We start from the raw sequence: 20,580 nt of genomic DNA, 5'->3' as shown, positions 1-20,580 counted from the left end.
AAAAAAAAAAAAAAAAAAAAAAAAACGAGTTTTAGTGCTTAACTTGTAGTGATTATTTTAGTGTTTGATCCAATGGCCCAACATTCATGCTTTTCAATTTACTGGTTCCATTTTATACAGTTTAAGGCGTTTGGAAATATAATTTGACAGATTGTTTAAAATGGAATAATTATGTAAAGCTTGTATCATAGGATACTAATACTAATCATGTCTTTTGAAGTCTTGGAGCACAGCTATACTGCACCCATGGGTGGTACAAAATATCTGTCAGCTGAGAAGCAGGAAGCTTTGTTTAGATCTGAGACTGAGAAAAAGGAAACTCCAAAGCATGACTTGAAATTGGACAGATTGTCAGAGCGTGAAAGGGTAAATATCTAAATTGCAATATGTGCATTTATCTATGCAGTTTTTTTGCATCTGAATTCATGTCTGCTCACATTTATATAAACATGACTTTTTGATTCATATGTTAAACGGACATGCAATACAGAATTATTTCATGATGGGATGCATACATTTGCTTGAATTCTTGTTGCATCTTGTCATAACTCTATGTTACCTGTGGACCTGTGGTGTATAGTGCATCTCAATTTTCCATTCTCTGTCGTCAAGCAAATGCAAAAATCCGAACTTTTATTTCCTCATCTTTGTATTTTACTGTTTTTCTACTTCTACCAACACTGTAGTCCTTGCTTTCAGGTTTTTTCTTGTTAAGAATTTGACAAATATTTTATCCTTTCTTCTTTCATATGGTACCTACTTATCTTCTTGATATTTACTAGTTTTATTGGTTCTCAGCAAAAATTGATTGTGAACCTGGTCAAAATCCAAAATGACGGGACTGTTGAGGTTGATGTGACTCGAAGCGCACCTGTAGCTTCAGAACTGTTAGAGCTTGATGCTGTTGATCAGATGCCCACTAATGTTGAAGATACCACTTCTGAATTCAATAAATCAATTCCTAGATTGAAAATTACCATGCTTGTAGTAGGAACGAGAGGAGATGTTCAACCTTTCCTAGCTATGGCAAAGAGACTTCAGGTATGTTTATCATGAGTCTGATATTTTTTTTTTAACCTTGCTGGGTTGTTTTTAGACACTCTATCTGGCAGAGTGAGACGTGATTCATTTATAACTTCTACTGCACATTAATGAATCATAAATTTATTCCTCCTTTAGGGATAAGCAGATGGCGATGGGGCAGGTTTTGTACAGGTATCACCAACATCAGGCCTGACCCTCTTTAAATACTGTGAAAACATACCTGACCTTCCCTGACAAACATGCATGTTCCCCCTTATTTTTATAAGGCAACCAAGATTGGTACCTTCGGGTGAGACAAGCTGGCAGATACCTGGATTTTTCAAATACCATACCTGACTCTTATCCAATAAAGGCCATACCATAACCAAAATCATTGGGGGCTGCTTTTACTGGTTCCTTTTCTACCCATAAATGCTTTATACTGGTACATGGTGGAAAGGTGGAATAGGGTTTAGTTGGGATCAAGGTTCAAGTTTCGGTTTCGAGCCTGGTAATATTTCGTGAAACCATGAAATTTTGGTCGAAATCTGGAAGGTTTTGGATGTTGGTTTCGAGGCCCTAATGGCCAAATTATTTTCCCAAACTTCTAGGAAACCCTTTTTTTAGGCCCTTTAGACATGGTGAAACCCTTAGATTGTAAAAAAAAACACCAAAATGACAGTTTGGCCTTGGACCCTAGGTTGATAGTGTATGTTGTATTATGTTGTATACACAATTTAATACTAGAACATATATAATTCAATTAAAGCAACTAAAATATGCTTTAGGAAAGAATAAACATATAGATTAGAAACCATTTCATGTTAGAGACTGCCAGATTGAATCATCAAATCCCTTTGGAAACTGGCAGTAAGTTCTTATTCTGGAAGCAAGTGATAAAAGGAATTTTTGAGAAATAGATTGATTCCTCTCAATGAGGAAATAAGTTTTGGACAAAATAAAACCATTGTTAGAAAATTGAGTGTCTATTGCTGCCTGCATACTATGACAAAGCAACAATTTTTGTCGAAAAATATATTCCTTTTTACCCCCACAAGTCCTTCACATTTTGGGTTCTCCCAAATTCTTTGTCCATCTTTTAGATTAGGTAATGATTTTTCATTGATTTTGCTATTTGACCTCTTGCATTGGTCACTGCAATTCATGCATAAAGGTACACCAAAAGGGTTCATTGCTGGTTTTTAGGGCCCATAATTCTTGGGAATGGTTTAGTGGGCGAGCTTGTGGCACAACGGTTAAGTTGCACTATTGCAACATGTTGGTCATAGGTTTGAAACTTGGAAACAACCTCTTCTGCGTAGCAGGGGGTAAGGCTGCATACATTTGCCTCTCCCAGACCCTACAATAGTGGGACCTCGTGCACTGAGTTGCTCTTTTTGATTATTGGATGTGGCTTCAGTTATACATTGGCCATTTGTCAGTGACTAGAATTTGTACCCTTTCTCAAATCTTGTGGCAGTCTGTTTAATTTTGCATCATCATGACTTTAAATTTATATAAAGTTACTTGCAGTATATTCTTTTTGATCAGTTTGTAATTGGTGGTATATAAAAAACACAGTTGGTTTACTGTTAACACTTATTGAACTGCAGGAATTTGGTCACCATGTTAGATTGGCAACTCATGCTAACTTCCGTACTTTTGTTCGTTCAGCTGGTATAGACTTTTATCCTTTGGGTGGCGATCCTCAGATTTTGGCAGGATGTAAGAGGTCCCTAGCTAACGTTATTCTTTTCCCTTTGATGTCTCAGACTTCTTTGACTACTACTAGAATGGTGAAATTTGATTAAGTTGGTTTTTGTTGGCCTTTCTTTATGCTTTGTCCTCCCCTCCCCCACGTGTTAGTCAACTTCATTTCTCATTACTGTGGACTAGTTATCTTTTTTGCTTCATACATGTAATGCAACTCAGGCATTAGAACAAACACCCCTCAACCGCCCGCGCCCCCCCCCAAAAAAAAAAAAAAAAATGAAAGAAGAAAAAATAGTTTTAAGGTCTAATATATCCAACTAAAGCTATTTTGATGTACAATGGAAATAGGTCATATTTCTTCAGCCTTAGTGGAGCATCACTTAAAGGAAAAAAGAGATGGTGAACAACCCTGTTTTTAGTGTTATAAACTGATCCCTAGAGAGTAAGGATTCAAGTGTTCCTTCCCGTCTACATCCTGCAGTTAATGGTGAGGAGCAGGAGTGCCTTTCAGCTATTCTCCCATGAGAACCCATCTTAGAGTTGTTTCACCCTGATGAGATCGATGAACTTTCTTCTTCTTCAGGAGACTGAAGAAGCATTACTCTCTAGACGCTGCAGCAAATGGTGAAGGGCAGGAACCTCCATGCTGTCTCCTGTGAGAACTGAGCTGAGAGACACCAAACAACATAAGAAGGCTAACCATCAATGGATAATCAAAATTTTGCGTCATCACACACAAAAGTTCATATTGGGCAGGCCATTCCTCTGTCAACCAGTTAATATGCATGAATCTAGTCTGCTGCTGTTGGGAGCCTGGGGCTCAACTGAAATTCTACTCAAATAAGATTTATTCATCTAAACGGAGTCGGCTGCAAACTCTAATAATGTTATAGTTCTTGTTAACCCAAAGCCATCCATGCCTTGAATCACTTCTACCCAGGTCATACTACTGTTGAGACTAAATGGTCTGGAAAGGCGTTGTTTGGAGCCTTATAAGGGCCTAAATGACATAATTGGAAAGGACCTGTTTCATCAAGTTTCCATATTTTGTTACCACTTGTGACAGTGATTGATGGCAGAAATATCGATCAACATTGGTAGCTGGCTAACTCTGGTAGTTTGGTGTCTCACAATCAGTAAGGTGGGTGAAAGATTGGGGTCCGTACTCCATACCATCTCCTCTGCATTTAGCTGCACATACTCTGCTAACTGTGTTCGCTTATCCATAACAATATTCTATGACCCTATACCATAGCCCCTCAATAAGGGGCTGATCCCAGCACCAAGTGTCCTCCCAGAAGTATATATTTTTCAGAGGCCATAGAAATCCCAGTGCATCAAAAATGTTGTGGGAAAATGCTCAATTTTTTCTACTGCTCCACATCATGAGAAGTGTCAAACCTTCAAAGGTTCTCACTCTTCTCCGCATGCTACCATTTTCATTCCCAATCCTCTACAACCCCTTCCACGAACAAACCCTTGTTTGATGTTCAAGGAGGTTTGGTGGTGAGACCACCTTAATGTCTTTTGGGAGCAAACCTACTCCAGGCTACCAAATGAGGCTTGAAGGAGTTTCCCACCTCTTGTAAGGTGTAACTCTACCAATTTCATATAATACTAATTTGAATATTGTGAAAGGAAAAATATGATAAATAGGATGTTTACATCACAGTATTAGGGAAGACTGTTTTCCTGTCCCTGAATGGGTATTTTCTCAGCCCTGCAGCCAACCTGTCTTTGATTACTCTTAACCAGGTCTCATATTGCTTTAGATTTATACTTTGCAGTTTGCATCAAGGGATGATCCCAAAAGTTCTGAACAGACCCAATATTACTGCCCAAAACCTCATCTATTTAGATTTCAGCTCATCTCTCATTTTTTTCTTTTAATTTACTTAGCTTACCGTATTTGTTACCATGGTTCATATAGACTTCCTCATATGGTTTGTCATAGCTTCCTCGCTGCTTGCCAATCATCCAATTCTTCAAGTTTTGGCACTTCATGGAAACACTTGGTGTTCTTTTCTCCCTGTTTCGAGTTTCATCCATTTTAACTCATGCTATTTCTCTCCAATTGATAAGACACACCCCTTTACGCTACACATGAAAAAAAAAAAAAAAATTAGAACAATTTCGACCTGAGATGGGCCAATTCAACCGGATACATGGTCAAGCAGCTGCTGCCACTGCCACCGTCACCACCCAGCAGTAGCAGCAACAGAAGAAGGAAGAAGAAGAGCTCACCTTGCCTGCAGGAGCAACAGCAAAAGCCGAACTCACCTGGTCTGCAGCGGCAACATCAAAGGCAGCAGTGGCGTGTTCAAGACTGGCGGAGAAACCCTCAACCCTAAGGCTATGTTGCATCTCCCCTTCCTCTTTTATATTTACGGAAGTGTTTCTGTAATCGGTCCACCGATGGAAGAAAGAATGAGGAAGGCTCCCTTAACTGTCTACTTTTCCTTGCTCTTTCAATTGTTCTACTTCCTTTGTTATATGTCATTATAGATCAGTGTTGATTCCCTCCAATTGAAGGGGTTGTCAAAGGTGAGTTCCTGCATGTTCAATGCATTGACCACTTAATGTGCATCATAGAATGATGATTTGGAAAATACAACCTTTTGAATGGAAGGGCATGGGCTAGACTGGTTACATATCAATTTTTGCAGAAAAACTATATCATTTACCATCTATTTAGTTACATCATTACCTTGTGTTTTAAGCCATCATTGCCTTATGTTTAAAGCCATCATTGCCTTATATTTATAGCCATCCATTTGTTTTTCGGAGTGTAATGAATCTTCAAACCTTTATACTACCACATGGCCAACTTCTGTTGAGTTCAAATTTACAGGTAACCAAGGTATCATGGAGCACTTGTACCCAAAATTTGGGCCCTAAATAATCTGCCATGTGGCGGATATTGGTGCGGATGTTGTATCTGACCATCTAACATCCTATGGTCGGGCCTGATTACTGCTTATTTATAGTGTATTATGCTTCAGAACACAACTTTTTACATGTATCCAAACCTTATCCATGTGTATCTTAGCATCTCTCCAATACATCTCTTAAAACCACCCTTGTTATATTCTGAAATTTGAATTAAAGCTCTCCAGTCGTCCTCTAGTAAGCTCTCCTCGATCATGACAAAATTGTATGGAGATTTGTGAATGATTGAAGAATTTTTTTTTTTTTTTTTTTTTGGATTTAGTAGTTTCTTAAATGAGTTTGGACAGAGAAGTCGAGCGAATAAAAGAACCATTGCATTGAATCAAACAAAGTGTTCAACCAAAAAAAAAAAAAAAAAAGTGGGCTGGGGGAGAAATGGTTCCAGTATCTGTTTCCATTAAATCCAAATAGGTTGGCAAGTGTGAAACGGCCTGTTGAGTTTTTTTGTCTAGGTACCTGAGGATTTTGTTTACTGTAATTCATAAGCATGCAATTAATTGACACTTTTATTTCTGTTGTTCCTGACCTGTTCCTAACATGTTTAGTACATTGTTGACTTTATAAGAACTAAGAACTTTCCCCGTGGAGACCTAATACAGATGTGTTTTTGAATTTCAGATATGGCAAGAAATAAGGGTTTTCTTCCATCTGCACCAGGGGAAATATCTTTGCAGAGAAAGCAATTGAAAGTCATTATTAATTCACTGCTTCCAGCCTGCACAGAACCAGATATGGACACTGGTGCTCCTTTTAGAGCACAGGCAATAATTGCAAACCCTCCTGCTTATGGTGAGTTTTCCCATGTGTTCAAATTAATTTACCATTTCATCCTCTCTCTCTACCTTCCTGATGGATAATCAAGAATCTCAACATAGCAACACGAAAAGAAGTTAAATCTTATTTTTTCAGATGAACATATCCAATTCCCACTTTTGGATGCTTCTTATTACCAATAAGCACCCTTTATTTTAATTTTTTTTAATCCAATATTTGTTGCTTTAGGTGATGCATTTATTTTTCTTATGCTTCGGGAAGGAGTCAATTGTGGAAACCTTAATATAGACTTAAGGGAAACGTGTGACTCATGATAAATGCTTTAGATAAAATATGTTTGAGATACAAAGAGGAATAAATCCCTTGATGGTGGATCGATATGTTAATGTATATTTATTCACCCAAACAAAATATGTTGGTGTATACATTGACGCTGCCCTTCCCTAACAGATCAAGCTTCTAGGTGAAACGTTAGCGAACATGGTATATCATAGTAGGGAGGTTGAGTTTTCGACTCCTTGGAAGTGCAAAATACCTTGGTGCTGTGTGAAGAAAAAGATGCTGCATGACCTCCATGAGCAAGGACCATGGGATCTTGGCCTGCACGTGCGGAAGAGTGTTGATGTATGCATTGACGCTGGCCTTCCCTAACAGTTACAGCTTTTAGGTGAAACTCTAGCGAACATAGTATTCATAGAAATGTGTATTTTTGAAACGATAGTATGGATTGGTAGTTTTTATACTAGAGCATAGATTCCTGGACTCCATATAGAAACCAGTCAAAGTTCTCATTATTCTTGGAAAGGATAAATAACAACTTGGTCAATAGGCTCAGACTATGAAAGAATTGAGTATGAGTGATCTAATCTCCAATTTTCAAGAGCACCTCAATTCTGAAGAGACTATTTAGGAGATTCCTCACTAGGTCCAGGACCCTGATGTTGAGTGAGATTTTCTTTCGCCGTTTGTTCGTGTGAGATGTCTATCTTAGACTTTCCTGTTGTCTCCCACCCTGTGCTTGCCATATTACGTATAGAATATATTTCTTTAGGTGGGTGTGCCTACATTCTAACGTATGCTCATTCTTGTAGGACATGCACATGTTGCTGAAGCTCTTGGTGTACCCCTTCACATCTTCTTCACAATGCCTTGGACGTGAGTGGAAATTTTCTTATGTGATCATTCCCCCTCCCCCCTTTTTATTACTTGCTGATGGTCATTACAAATTGTATCATGTTTGAAATAGATGATAAATATTGTAGCCACTTAGAATGTGGTTTAAACTTTGATTTCAGGAATTAGTTTGTCACACTGAAAATGGAAAATTTGCTAGACTTTCCAAAATAGTATAATTTATGAGGAAAGTAGGAAAGAACACTGTATTTTTACTGAACATATAATTTCAGGGGACAAAACTTCTTTCAATCTAACAAAACCAGTACGTGGCAGAAATTATGTTTGTTACAATTCAAGGCCACAAGCTAATAAACTTTCACTAGGACCAGAAACAACAAATAATCAAACATAAAATTGTGGACACTCCATTCAATAGAATTATGAACTATATCAATTGTTAGAATTGGGACTGTAGTACCAAAAGGTGAAAGGTTCTGCTAAATGATGATACTTTCTAAATTCCATACAGAGCTGTATGTATAATTTTCTTTTCTTTTCTTTGGCCTTCAGATATTTTATTTCTTCCACCCCCCCCCCAAGCAAGTTATGATTTAAGTTGATAAGAGGATCAATTTTTTTAATGTGAAACTCTGAAGATGTTCTCCAGAGAATTAGTATCATCTGAAGTTATACTAATTTTACAGAAAGAAGAATAGCTTTTGTAAGTCTAAAAAAAAACTCGTTTCAGAAATTTTGAATGATATGATTTAATCCAACTGTGGAGTGGGAGAGCCTTGGGCCATGGTTAAGTTGCGCTGTTGCATCTTGTTGGTTTCATTTTCAAAACTTGGAAACAACTTCTCCTGCAAAGCCAGGGGGTAAGGCTGTGTACATTTCTCCTCCCAGATCCTGCAGTAGCGGGAGATCGTGCAATCGGACGCGTTTTTTTAATATACTATTTATCTAACTGTGGCCGACTATTTGTAAAAAATTTCAATATTTTCTATTAGATCCTTGATTGAAAAAAAAATTGGTCTGATAGCATATTGCATATTTTACTAAAAAAAATAAACATTCTCATTTAGATCTCCATAGAAGCATCGCTGCATTATGTGGAGGTAAGATGTTTTTCTTGTGTGAAATAGATATCCCTCAATTTTACAAACTCAGGCCTCTTCCTCTTAAAGGCTGGGTTTTGTTTTTTGTTTATTTTTTCTTCTCTTATTTGGTAATGAATTTTTTATTCCGACCAAAAAGAGAAATTAGATGATTTTCTTGTGGAGATAACAAGATAATATAATTTTTCAGAAATTATATCAAATAAGTGTTTTTTTTTTCCTGTGTGAGATAGATATCCCCCTTTTCATTCATTTAGGGCCCGTTTGATAACGTTTCAAGAAACGCGTTTCTGCAGTTTCTGTTTCCAGAAACAGTAGAAACGGAGCAAAAAGCGTTTGATAAAACTGTTTCGTTTCACTTATTTTTAGAAATAGAAATAAAAATTTTTACTTATTTATGGTTCAAGAAACGACTCAGGCGAAACAAGTTCACTGTTTCTGGAAACGACTTGTGGCAATTCTTTCACTGGTTACCATCGACTTCTAAAAACATGACTTATCAAACACCTTCAATTCCGTTTCTATTTCTAGAAACGGAAATTTATGTTTCTGCCGTTTGTTGAAACAGAAACGGCAGAAACGTTATCAAATGGGCCTTAGTTTCACTTAATTGAGGTTTGAGATAATGATGCACTTTCTTACTTATATTATATATAGGCAGGCCGACGCATGAATTTCCTCATCCATTGGCACGTGTATCTCAGGTTGCTGGTTATCGGGTATGCTTTGGTTGTTTGTGAACTTATGAGGTTTTCTTAATATTCAATAAATTGAATGAATATCTGGATTTGTTTGATTTTCACTTTCTCACATTTCGTTCCTTGTGGGTCCAGCTTTCGTACCTTCTTGTGGATTTATTGATATGGTGGGGCATAAGAGGATTCATTAATGAATTTAGGAAAAGGAAGTTGAAACTTGCTCCAATTGCATACTTCAGTACATACCATGGATCCATATCTCATTTTCCAACCGGGTATTTGTGGAGTCCTCATCTTGTTCCAAAGCCAAATGGTAATGGTCTCCTTATTCTTTCATAATGAGTTCTAATAATTTTTTCTCATTTCTTTCTAGTTTCCAGAGTCTTTCATTCTGTGAGCCTCACCTATTGTCTAAGATGGTCCTCCTGGGCAATCAATAATTTACATAACTCGACGCTGTATAGAAGTAATATGAGTAGATAACACCCACCGAGGAAGAAAAAAACAGAGTAGATAACATGTAACTGTTTACCAATATTGTAAGCCATACAATATTGTGTTCATTCACGTCATCAAAATGGTGTTAATATATTGTTAAGAAATATTTTACTTTATTTAAAATTGAGATGTGGATATTGTTTTAGTTATTTAAGCGACAATCACTAAGCTAGGTGGCTAGCACCTCTACTACTAGTCATATTCTTCATTTTCTTTTGAATGAAAAACTGAAAAAAATTGGGAAGTTTATTAGTTTAAGCATACTTTGTTAAGTTTGGTAATTGTCATTACATGCCATGTGTGGTGCTTGGATGGTTTCTGTTGGGTCCATGTGATAGAGGACCTCACACCCATCTCACTGGTCAAGTTTCAACTTAAAACAAGCATGAGAAGTGCCATAAAAGACGTTTCAAAGTTTCAAAACATTATGCCAATGCCAGTTTATGAAACTTTTCTCACTTTTTAACCACTCCTTGTACTTTTTTCTAAAGCTGAAATTTGACCAATGAGATGGATGTTAGGTCCTTTATCATATGGATTCATCTATCATCCGTGTTTGGCACATGGAGAATAAGTATGGAGTATGGAGAAAACATAATAAGCAGTTGTTTCAATTATGGTTGAGTGAAATGAAAGGAAATGAAACTAAAGCAAAAAAAAAAATGGAAACTTTTGCAGTCATTAAGATATCATATTATAGTCCCTTAAGGCTCCATTTGGTTGCAAGGGAAATAAAAAATGAAAAATATTGTAATCATTGCCAAAAGTGATCAACTAACCACAAAACATTTCAAATCTGATTGTTAAATTTTACTACATTTTGCAATTAAATTCCTTGGATTGGAAAGGGAAAAAATATAGGTTCCATTTTAGAAGTTCGGTTACCACATTTGGTAAGATTTAAGTTAATTACACAATCATTATGATTTCAAAAGTTTCAATTTTATTTTTTAAACTAATTTCAATCCCTTCCCTTTACTTGCAACCTGATGGAGCCTCAATATTTCATCAATCAAAAGAAAAGCTATACAGCATACCTAGGGACGGAAAATATTTGGATGCAACTGATCTGTGTGGACAACATGCCATGCCCATGGCTATTTGTCCAATCAGGACCTTGTCTGAACCTGGATTTCTGATTGTCCAAAAGCATCTTATTTAATGCATGTTGATGACACAAAGTACAACTATTTAGTACAACTTGAAAGTATAGTTTGTGCAAAAATATGGAATTTCAAGATTTGAACTCAAAACATAATAGTTGAATAACAAAACTTGCAACAACCTACCTAATATCTTGAAGACTTCATAAAAGAACCTATTATTTTTCATAACTTGAAATTTGAGATTCAGGCAAACTTGGTGACTTGTGCAAATTGCCCAACCCAGACCCAATCTTGTTTTAAATTTAGACAAGTAATTTTTTTCCAAACCCAGAATCTGGTCATCGTATTTTTGTCTGAACCTGGTTTAACCGAGTTGGAGAGAACAGTTAAAATTTTGCCGCCCATAACCGTACCCTTGTATGTAGCTTCTTGATTTGGCTATACTTCTGCTATGTATAAGTAAATGCACCTTGAGATACAAAAAATTCAAGAGCTAATCAGAAATTACATTTTCCTATACTAGAACACGGATGATGTATATCAGTATATCATCTTTTTTGGTTTTTTTTTTTTTTTTTTGGGGGGGGGGGGGGAGATGGTCTGGGTTATAAAAGGTGGTGAGTCATTTTATTTATACCTACTTTGATGTAGAAATCTTTCCGTCTTATATTAGATGAAAATTGTTTTGTCTGTGCCTATTCTACCCCCTCACCCACCCCAAAAAAAAAAAGAGAGGTTAATATGAAATCAGGCTGTTAAGCTGCTGTCACATTCTTTCTAAGGAACTTAATGAAACTCCGTCCTTGCCAAAGCAGCCAGTGTTTCCAGTTACCCTATGGGGCTGCCCTTGTTTCCCTTCCAAAATCCATCGGTTTCTTTATTCCAGCATCCAACAGTTGACCAACTTCTCTGGTGGTAGGATTGCAACTTGAGGTGGGCCAACTCAAACCAAGCTTGGCCTGCCCAATTTTTGTGGAGTTTGGTTGGGTAGCTTGTGTGGCGAGCTAGGGATGAGAAATCCCAATCTTTGGCGGGCCAGGTAGGTTAGGTTTGAGGCCTGGGGAAATCTGTGAGCGTGTGTATTGGGGGACGGAGGACAATCTGTGGTGTTCATCTGCAGGTGATTCATGCTGCAATTCAGGTTCAGCCAGTCCAAAATCGTATTTCTTTGGACCAGTTTAATACGGGTTTGCCTTAAAAGCTTTAATGTGTATTTTGACATATATTAAATATGATCACTTAATGATACAAAGTTGCGGCATGGGACAACTATTGTCTTTGGTAAAGCAGAAGGTTAATTGTTCAAGTCTTGTTATTGACATGTGAAAATTCTTATTCCAGATTTGTGCAAAATATATTATCTATATGAATTTGTTGTGTTACTGTTGGTCAATGGTTCAATTCCTTGGATCAAGGGTTCAACCACCATAGTGGCAGGTTCAGACTGTCTGCTTAGTCAACATGTTTGTGGTTGTGAGGTTGAGCTACCTGTTTTGGAACCAGAGGGGCTGGCTTTCTTATTTTCAAATTTTGCTGGAAATGTTTATATTTCATATGTTGGGACTGATTGGAAAGGTTGAACTTAATGAATGTGCAGATTGGGGCCCATTAGTTGATGTTGTTGGATTCTGCTTCTTAAATCTTGGGGCAAAATACCAACCCCAAAAAGAGTTCACACAATGGCTTGAAGATGGACCAAAACCTATATATATAGGGTTTGGCAGCATGGTATGGCATCTTTCTACAAATTATAGCCAAATCTGATTTTTAAACGTAAAGCATGGTTTCTGTTGGTAACTTATTGTTACAAATAAGATGTGCCTTGCCTTTCTGTTGTTGATTCAAGTAGATTCCTAGTTTGTTTTTGCCTTTTTTTTTTTTATACTTTTCCTAACCTTTTTTATTCTCTAACCAATTGATATCCTGTATATTGTCCAAGACATACTTGCTGGAAAATTTTCAGATTTGGGTTTGAATATAATGTCTGAAAAAACAATGATTTTTAGACATTGCAAATTGGGGCAAAAGTCTAAAAGCATCTCAACAGATGAAAGTTGCAACCATCTTAGTACATTCTTCTAAAGGGTTTTGTAAAAATTCTGAACCCCCTTTAATTTGAATATTATAAAGATGTGATTTTGAGCGACAAGATATGGATGGTTCTTCATTCTCAAATTGCTGTGATCACCCTCTGCTGGTCATATTTGGACTAATTGGAAATGCTCTGAATGGTTCAAAATAGCTAGTTCTACACGTGAATTACTGATGGAAGAATTGTATGTAGTTATGTAATACTGTGGGGCCTTATATTATAATCCTATACCGTTATGAGCATATGTGCATTTACTTGGAATTTTGTAGCTGAAAAGACATTTTGTTTGGTTACAAACCGTCATGAGCATATCTGCATTTACTTAGAATTTTGTAGTCCATGTTGTGATTCGTATATTTGTTCTTTTAGAAATATGATTACTGTGGGTATTATACTGTATGTGTTTTAAACACGCTGTTATATTTTGTAGCTGAAAATACATATTGTTTTGTTTCAAGCCTCTTGAAGATGCACGAAGGAAAACAGATATTATTTTGGAAGCATTGAAAGATACTGGACAGAGGGGGATAATTGGCCGAGGTTGGGGTGATCTTGGCATCCGTAAGTGTCCAACCCTTGCTTCGCTTAACATTCAAGTCGTCAGTGTCATTCTTATGTTGAAGTCCTTCTTGAGCACAAGATACTGGAGCATTTAGCTTCCATTACTACTTCTCCATCCTCGATGCAGCCCCCCCCTCTTTTCCCCTTCTCTCTCTCTCTCTATATATATATATATATAAGTTTAATTTGAATTTATGTTTAGCAAGCTAACATCTAGACTGCACATCTACACCTATATTAACATTAGTTAATCGTGTCCTCCATATTATTTGCTCTGTTAAGTTGTTAAGGGTACTGCAGGGGTATTGTTGTCCCTTCGGTAATGTGTTAGTTGTTGTCACGATTAGGGAGTTTGATCCTGATGTGATAGAGTTGATTATTTCCTTTCTTTAGTTTCCTTTTTATTGTGTAATTAGTCTTGTGTTCTCTCTAACCCCAAGGGGTTAGCACAGTTGGCTTGGAATGGACACGGTACTCCGCCTCAGGAAGCGAGGTCCCGCGATCAAACCTTCGCTGCACCTAACTTCGTGGGGCCACTGCACGAGAGTTTCCGTCTCGGACTGACCTAGTTCTGTGTAAGCGGTATCACAGTGACCCCAGGAACTAGTCGGGTCAAAGATCCGGACACCCTGGGTATAAAAAAAAAAAAAAAAGAGTCTTGTATTCTCTATGTAGGACTCCTACTTAGATTCTTCCTCCTATTTTAGCTTCTAATAGTTATTACAAATAAAGCATAGAGAGACCATGATAGAACTGACTGAACCTATCGTGGCTTAAGCAAATCCTCTCTTCCACTTGCAGGTACTGGTTCCAGGTTCTGGGTTTGTTACATGGTATCAGAGTTGTAATCAGTACTTGCTTTCTCATTGATAGCCGTTTTGAGAGTCGTTCTCGCTTTAAGGTTTGAGGTGTCAACAACGTAGGCTGTCCATCCCTCTTTCTGAAACCCTAGTTGATGGAAGAACTAGGATTTCGTATACTTATAAGATGATGTAAGTGTAAGAAGATCATACCTGAAGATTTATTCCAATCTTTAGTGCTGAAGGTTTATTACTGCTGGAAGATTTCTGGTGCTGAAGAATTCTGGGTTTATTGTCACCGGAATATTTCTGGTTTGCTGCAGGTTTCTACTGATATTGATATACAGCTATCATCGTCTTCAGCTACTGATCAAAGAACTGATAAGAACCTTGTCTCAGTCTCTGATCCCTCAGGAGCTCTGTTACCATCCTATCCTTGCTGCAGTATATATCATCTAGGATCCATTTCTTATAATCCCCAGTTGGTGATTTCTGGTTTCTGCTGCTGTGTCGAAGAACAGGCAGTATGATTGATGTCTATTTGATGGTTGATAAAATCTTGTGGCAACTATTTTGCAATTCCTCATACTAGTAGTGGATCAAACTATTGATATCTCTGCTGCCATTTTGTGATTCCTTACAACTACTACTTTTTTGTTCGAATCTCTGCTGTCGGTATCGATTGATGAATATCTCTTCTTCATTGTCGATGGCATTTGCCTCTACTGTCCATGGCGTTTACTATTCTCTGATGTTGACGGTGTCGTATGGGGTTTGTTACCGCCATCTCTCCCTCCTGGTTACCGCACTAACCCCCAAGTCCTAGTTTCTCTATTGCGAGAATTAAGACACCCTCACACTCACGTTATTGCTTTTGATTATCATATTTTTTGTTTCCGATACTACCGCTGCCTTCTATTTTAATTCGACCACTATCCATATTTTGTGTTATTGCCAAGACCGTCCACAAACAATAAATTTTAATTTTCTGCAGCTCCCTTATTTTTATGCAGGTCCCTTATTTTTATTTTCTTTCAAGTGTACCCTTGGTGAATCATTACAAAACCCATTTTGTGTCCTCTCTTCTATGCATACCTAGTAATTACAATTCTACCACCAAACCCTTTGCTACCTTTGATATATTTAACAATTTTGAAACTAAGCTCTTGATTTGAGTCTTCTTTTACTTGAGTGGGCATATAAGAATTTACAGATTTGTCATTGCTTACCAAGGTAGCTCAAAGATTCTAATTAAAAATTTTCTTTTGTATGGGTTAGACCTGCAAAATAGAGCCTTTAGAAAAGATGGTTGGGGTGAGTTGGTACTACTTCTGGGCCTGGCAGTTGATGGTTCAACTGCTAGTCGGAGCCATGCTCTATATATCTATTGGGGAAATCTTAATATGACCAAAGCTTATTTATGTTCAGCCGTCACCAATTCAAACTCTTTGCCAGTGGCTACATGGGTAGGATCATTTGACAGAGGACTACATTCATCTCACCGATCAGCTTCCATCCCTAAACAAGTTCAGTGCGTGGCATCTTCTTCTTCTTTTACCTCTACTTAATTCTGGTATTCCTCTTTCCTTCCCCTCCCACTGGCCCATGTTTCAAAGCTAGCAAAAAGCGAGCTCTAGGCCCTCCTCTTCTAGACCTTTGAACAGACTCTCTTTAATGGCTTATTCGGTTGGATAAGCTTGATCTTCTTCCTTTTCTTCTGTTGGTGCTGAGACTTCTGCTTTGACTGTATCCTATATCATTTGAAAAGAAAGATCCACTACTTGCCTTGCCTCCAAAGTGATTCAAATTGACCAAAAATTGTGAAGATGCCATTAGATTTGGTTAATAATGTCATTCTTGCAATTTTCTTAAACTTCAAACTCACTTTTTAAACCCTTCCCAAGCTTTTTTCAAGTTGAAATTTGCCCAGTGAGATGAGTACTCCCTGTTGTCCTTGCTTGGTTACAACCACTCTGAAAAATGTTTTTATCCCTTGATTATCTCGAATTAAAATGCTGACTTCTTCCTGGAACAAGTTTTACTCATAATGTACTCTTTAATTTGCAGTTTTAGAAGCTCCTGAGAATGTATTCCTTCTTGAGGATTGCCCTCATGACTGGTTGTTTCCTCAGTGCTCTGCTGTGGTGAGTTACTTCTTGTTTCTATTTATATAATATGTTTTAAATTGGATTGCTGATGAACATGTATATTGAAGTGTGGTAGATTTAGTAGTACTCCATATTTGTGTTGCTTATCAAATTCTCATCCTTATGGTTTGTCATCCTGTTATTGAATTGCTTAGAAGTCACAACCTTGGGTTTAAAAAAATGAATTCAATCTATTGGAAAAACTTCTTTCAGGCTTCTAGGCTGAGCAACCAAAAAGTTCTCTTTGGAACTCGATTCCTAAGGCAATAAAATTTCTATTTTTTTTTTCCTCCTTTTGGATCCTTGTTTTTAATGCGATTCTCTGGACTGTACGTAGACTTCAATCCTGAATTTAAGGACCTTTGGGACTCTTGGGAATATTTTTAAAAATGGTCCAGTGGCTGCATTGTTGTGGTCCAGTGCTTGACTGTCATAATTTGAAGCATGAAACAACAAAATGTTGGAAGAATATCATATGTTTGTTAAAATTGAAATAAGTGAGCGGTTGGACTATTATTTCTGATATTATGATACTTCTGAATAGAAGTCTTGCAGATTCTTTTAGCTAATTGTTTTAAGCGCCCTTTTTGTGGGAGCACAGGTGATGCAGTTACAAAGTATGAGAGAAGAAGAGCTTGATTCAAACCTATGATTGGAGTTTCCTAATGCTATTAGGAGTGAATGTTCTATTCTGGTTGTGGGGTTATCTTCAAGTTTGTTTTTATTTCTATTATAGTTCATATTATTACTATTGCTGGATTAGGAGTAGTTAGATTCCTTGTTAGATCCCTAGGGGGATTAGGACTACCATTACAGCAGGTTGATAATGTTAGAAGTTATTTAGTTGTTTTGTAAATATGTTTTTTCAGTTTCAGTCCAGGATTGGGTCTTACTCAGTCCAATCTCAGTCCTGGGTTGGTCTTTTTAATATATTATAAATGCATGTAAAGACTCACTGCCTCCCACACGATTTTGAAGGAATACAGTTCAGTCTTTCTGAATTTTAGCTGTGGATTCAGTGCCAGCCTGAGTGGATTTCTCGGGTGCTGCTCAGTGGATTCCAAGTGAAGGTTCAGATGGATTCCTGGCCTATTCTATCAATTCTTCTACACTAATTCTTTCTACTAGTAAACAGGTCAGTAATCTTCGAACTTTTAAAACCTGTGACTTCGCTGTTTTCTGTCAGATTATAGGTTCTTTTACCTGTTCATATCCCTTTCGCTCTTGCAGACTTCAGACTCAAAATTCACATATTAGCTTCTGGTCACATCCCTCTGGAAATCTGGTTTTGTTTCTTAAGGATTACTGGTCATTATATCAGTTCTAGTTTAGCTAATTGGTTCTTCTAGTATCACTAGGATTCCTCTACTGATTCCTTATATGTTACTAAATTCTATCGAATATTGCGGAGATCTATTCCCTTACTGTTCTGTTGTCCTATATTTTGTGGTCCTGCTATTATTAGTCTCTTTCTAGAATTCTGGTTTGGATTTGTCTTTATTAATAGGTCCATGGTCTGATGTTATGACAATCATCCTGGCAGTTAGAACATTCCAATGTCAGAACTAGACAGCATGTTGGCTTAGCTGTTGGCATTCACATAGTATACAGTTAGGACTTAGTTCTTAGGACTGGATTAACCATCCTTTTGATTTGCAGTCTGAAGAGTCAGATCATATGGGCTCCAAAATGGTCCATAGTAATTGCTATTTATCATTCTGCCAATTTGTGGAAGACTGCTAAGTGTGTGCTAAAACTTTTAGAGGGACTCCCCAGAACTTTGAACAATTTGAACATCTGTGTGGATCTTCAAAAATGAAAAAAAACTTTAAAAGTAGTTCCTACCAAAATATTTTTAAAACATAGTAATTTTTTTATTAAAATGTAAACTATTCCAGAAATAAGATTTCTGTCACAGAACTGTAACTCTGTACATAAGCCATGCTTCACTCAAATCATGTAGCAGTCACATGATCTTGGGTTCATTGGAAGGTGGCCAATTAGGCTTTATAATGACACCACGATGAAATTGGGGAAGATTTGTTCCGAAGAACTTATGCCACTAGTAGTGGGATTGTGCTCAGAACCCTGGTGTTGATACTGGTTTTGTGGCCCATCATGTCACACATGCTATTTGTTTTTTTTTTCCCTTAATGGCAGTTTTGCATCCTCCCACTTCGAATTCTCAGACAAAATCTCATATGGGTACTACTTTTTTCTTATGCCAAATTACAGGTTCATCATGGTGGCGCCGGTACAACAGCCACAGGACTAAGGGCTGGGGTAATGTTTTTTCTGTAAAGTCCATCCATTTATAGCATTGGTTTTTTCTGTAAAGTCCATGCATTTATAGCATTGGTTTCTTTCACTTATCGAAGTACTAGTAAATTAATATAATTTATATTCTGTTCAGTTCAGTTACCTAAAACTTGGGTTATGACTGCATAGTTGGTTTATCTAATTCCTAATTTGTGAACTATGACACAGTGTCCGACAACAATTGTACCATTCTTTGGAGATCAATTCTTCTGGGGTGATAGAGTGCATCAAATAGGAATTGGACCAGCACCAATACCTATATCCGAGCTCACTGTTGAATCTCTTTCCAGTGCAGTAACATTTATGCTTCAGCCAGAGGTAATATGATCTATATACCTGTGCCATCTCATGCTATTAGTTAAGCTATGTTAAGATGGATCACTTTTATGGTCCCTTGTACCAATCTTCAGTCATCTGTCTGATATTGTGTACATAATCTTGTAATGAGACCACGGATTCCCACACCCCTCTCCACCCCACCACCCAAAAAAAAAAAAAAAAAAAAAAAAATTACTGGCTGGATCATGTAATTAAGGGACAAAGGATGAATTTTTGTTGAGATTTCAGGGTGGTACATGCATTTCTACTTGGTCCCTTTCAAGCATCTGTCAAGAATTTCCCTTGTGCATCATTCCATCCTAAGGAAATTTGCCTCAGATTGGATTTTATGTGTTGGTTGGAATGTTTCATGGCAAGATGTCTTTTTGGGACTTGATAACAACTAATTTTTGTGGTTTTGCTTATCCATATAGCATAAAAATTGGAGAGTTTAATTTATTTTATTTGGGTTACGCCTAGGTTACTTAATGTTTAGCAAAATTACATGTGGAGTACCTCACGTTTCATAAATATTATGTTTGGGTTATCTCACATTTCTTAAATGTTATGCTTGGATTACCTTTTTCTTTTTAATTTTGTTTTTTCATATTTGCAATTTTATCCATCAATATTATGTTTGGAGATACTTTTTTCTTCTCCTTCGGAGATCGGCTGCAACACCTACACAGTGGGAAAGAGAGAGAAACTAGGGGGGGGGGGAGAGATTATATTTTTCTGTATTTGATACATGGTAGGACATGGTACAAAAGAGGCCTTGATTCATTGATGATAGTTGAACCTTACAGGTGAAAGCACAAGCAATGGAATTAGCAAAACAGATAGAGAATGAAGATGGTGTTGCAGCAGCGGTTGATGCATTTCACCGTCACTTGCCTCAAGAGCTACCGATGCCTACTTTATTGTTGGAAGAGTTTGATCAACCATGCCCATTACAGTGGCTATTTCAACAAATTGGGAAAGTTTGCTGTCTTTCCTGTTCAAGATAGCTTCCTAATTCTTTCCCCCTTATTTTCTCTTAGAAGCTTACATGTTGTATAGAAATTCGTTTATTGTTCATTAGGGCCAGCCATATCTGGTCTTCCATTCATTTAATTGATGTTTCTCCTGTAGGTGGTCACAAATAAAAGTAAAATCACATTAGTATTGGTTTCTCTTCCACAAAAAGTGTCTAGAATGTTTTTTTTTTGGGTAGATTCTATAATGTTAGGATACCATTTCCATGATATAAACCTCGTCGATTTGATCTTCAGTAATATTCCAGTTGAAAGATATTGGTCAAGATCAATAATGTGGTTAATTCCACGCTGATTTGTGCCCACTCTATCGT

The 20,580-nt window shown here is 37.2% G+C and overlaps 1 protein-coding gene across 8 annotated transcripts in view; it reads left to right on the top strand.

Annotated features, from left to right (window-relative positions):
• LOC122065367 (sterol 3-beta-glucosyltransferase UGT80B1-like) overlaps positions 1-20,571 on the top strand; it is a 27,934-nt gene extending 7,363 nt beyond the window's left edge. For 6 of the 8 annotated variants that reach the window (XM_042629186.1, XM_042629187.1, XM_042629185.1 and 3 more), the window contains 13 exons: positions 221-366; positions 799-1,041; positions 2,637-2,748; positions 6,304-6,474; positions 7,551-7,614; positions 9,355-9,412; positions 9,527-9,704; positions 12,593-12,723; positions 13,546-13,648; positions 16,516-16,592; positions 18,831-18,878; positions 19,083-19,232; positions 20,039-20,571. In XM_042629186.1, coding sequence (XP_042485120.1) covers positions 221-366; positions 799-1,041; positions 2,637-2,748; positions 6,304-6,474; positions 7,551-7,614; positions 9,355-9,412; positions 9,527-9,704; positions 12,593-12,723; positions 13,546-13,648; positions 16,516-16,592; positions 18,831-18,878; positions 19,083-19,232; positions 20,039-20,239 — 1,682 coding nt within the window. In that variant the 3' untranslated portion in view covers positions 20,240-20,571. Of the gene's footprint in view, positions 1-220; positions 367-798; positions 1,042-2,636; positions 2,749-6,303; positions 6,475-7,550; positions 7,615-9,354; positions 9,413-9,526; positions 9,705-12,592; positions 12,724-13,545; positions 13,649-16,515; positions 16,593-17,573; positions 17,731-18,830; positions 18,879-19,082; positions 19,233-20,038 lie in introns of those variants that run through there. The other 2 variants (XR_006135982.1, XR_006135983.1) reach the window with 2 other exon arrangements.
• Positions 20,572-20,580: the final 9 nt, after the last annotated feature.

This window comes from Macadamia integrifolia, unplaced genomic scaffold, assembly GCF_013358625.1.
Source record: "Macadamia integrifolia cultivar HAES 741 unplaced genomic scaffold, SCU_Mint_v3 scaffold1985, whole genome shotgun sequence".
Taxonomy (NCBI): Eukaryota; Viridiplantae; Streptophyta; class Magnoliopsida; order Proteales; family Proteaceae; genus Macadamia; species Macadamia integrifolia.
Note: the sequence above shows the minus strand (reverse complement) of the source record. Positions and strands in the feature narration are given on the sequence as shown.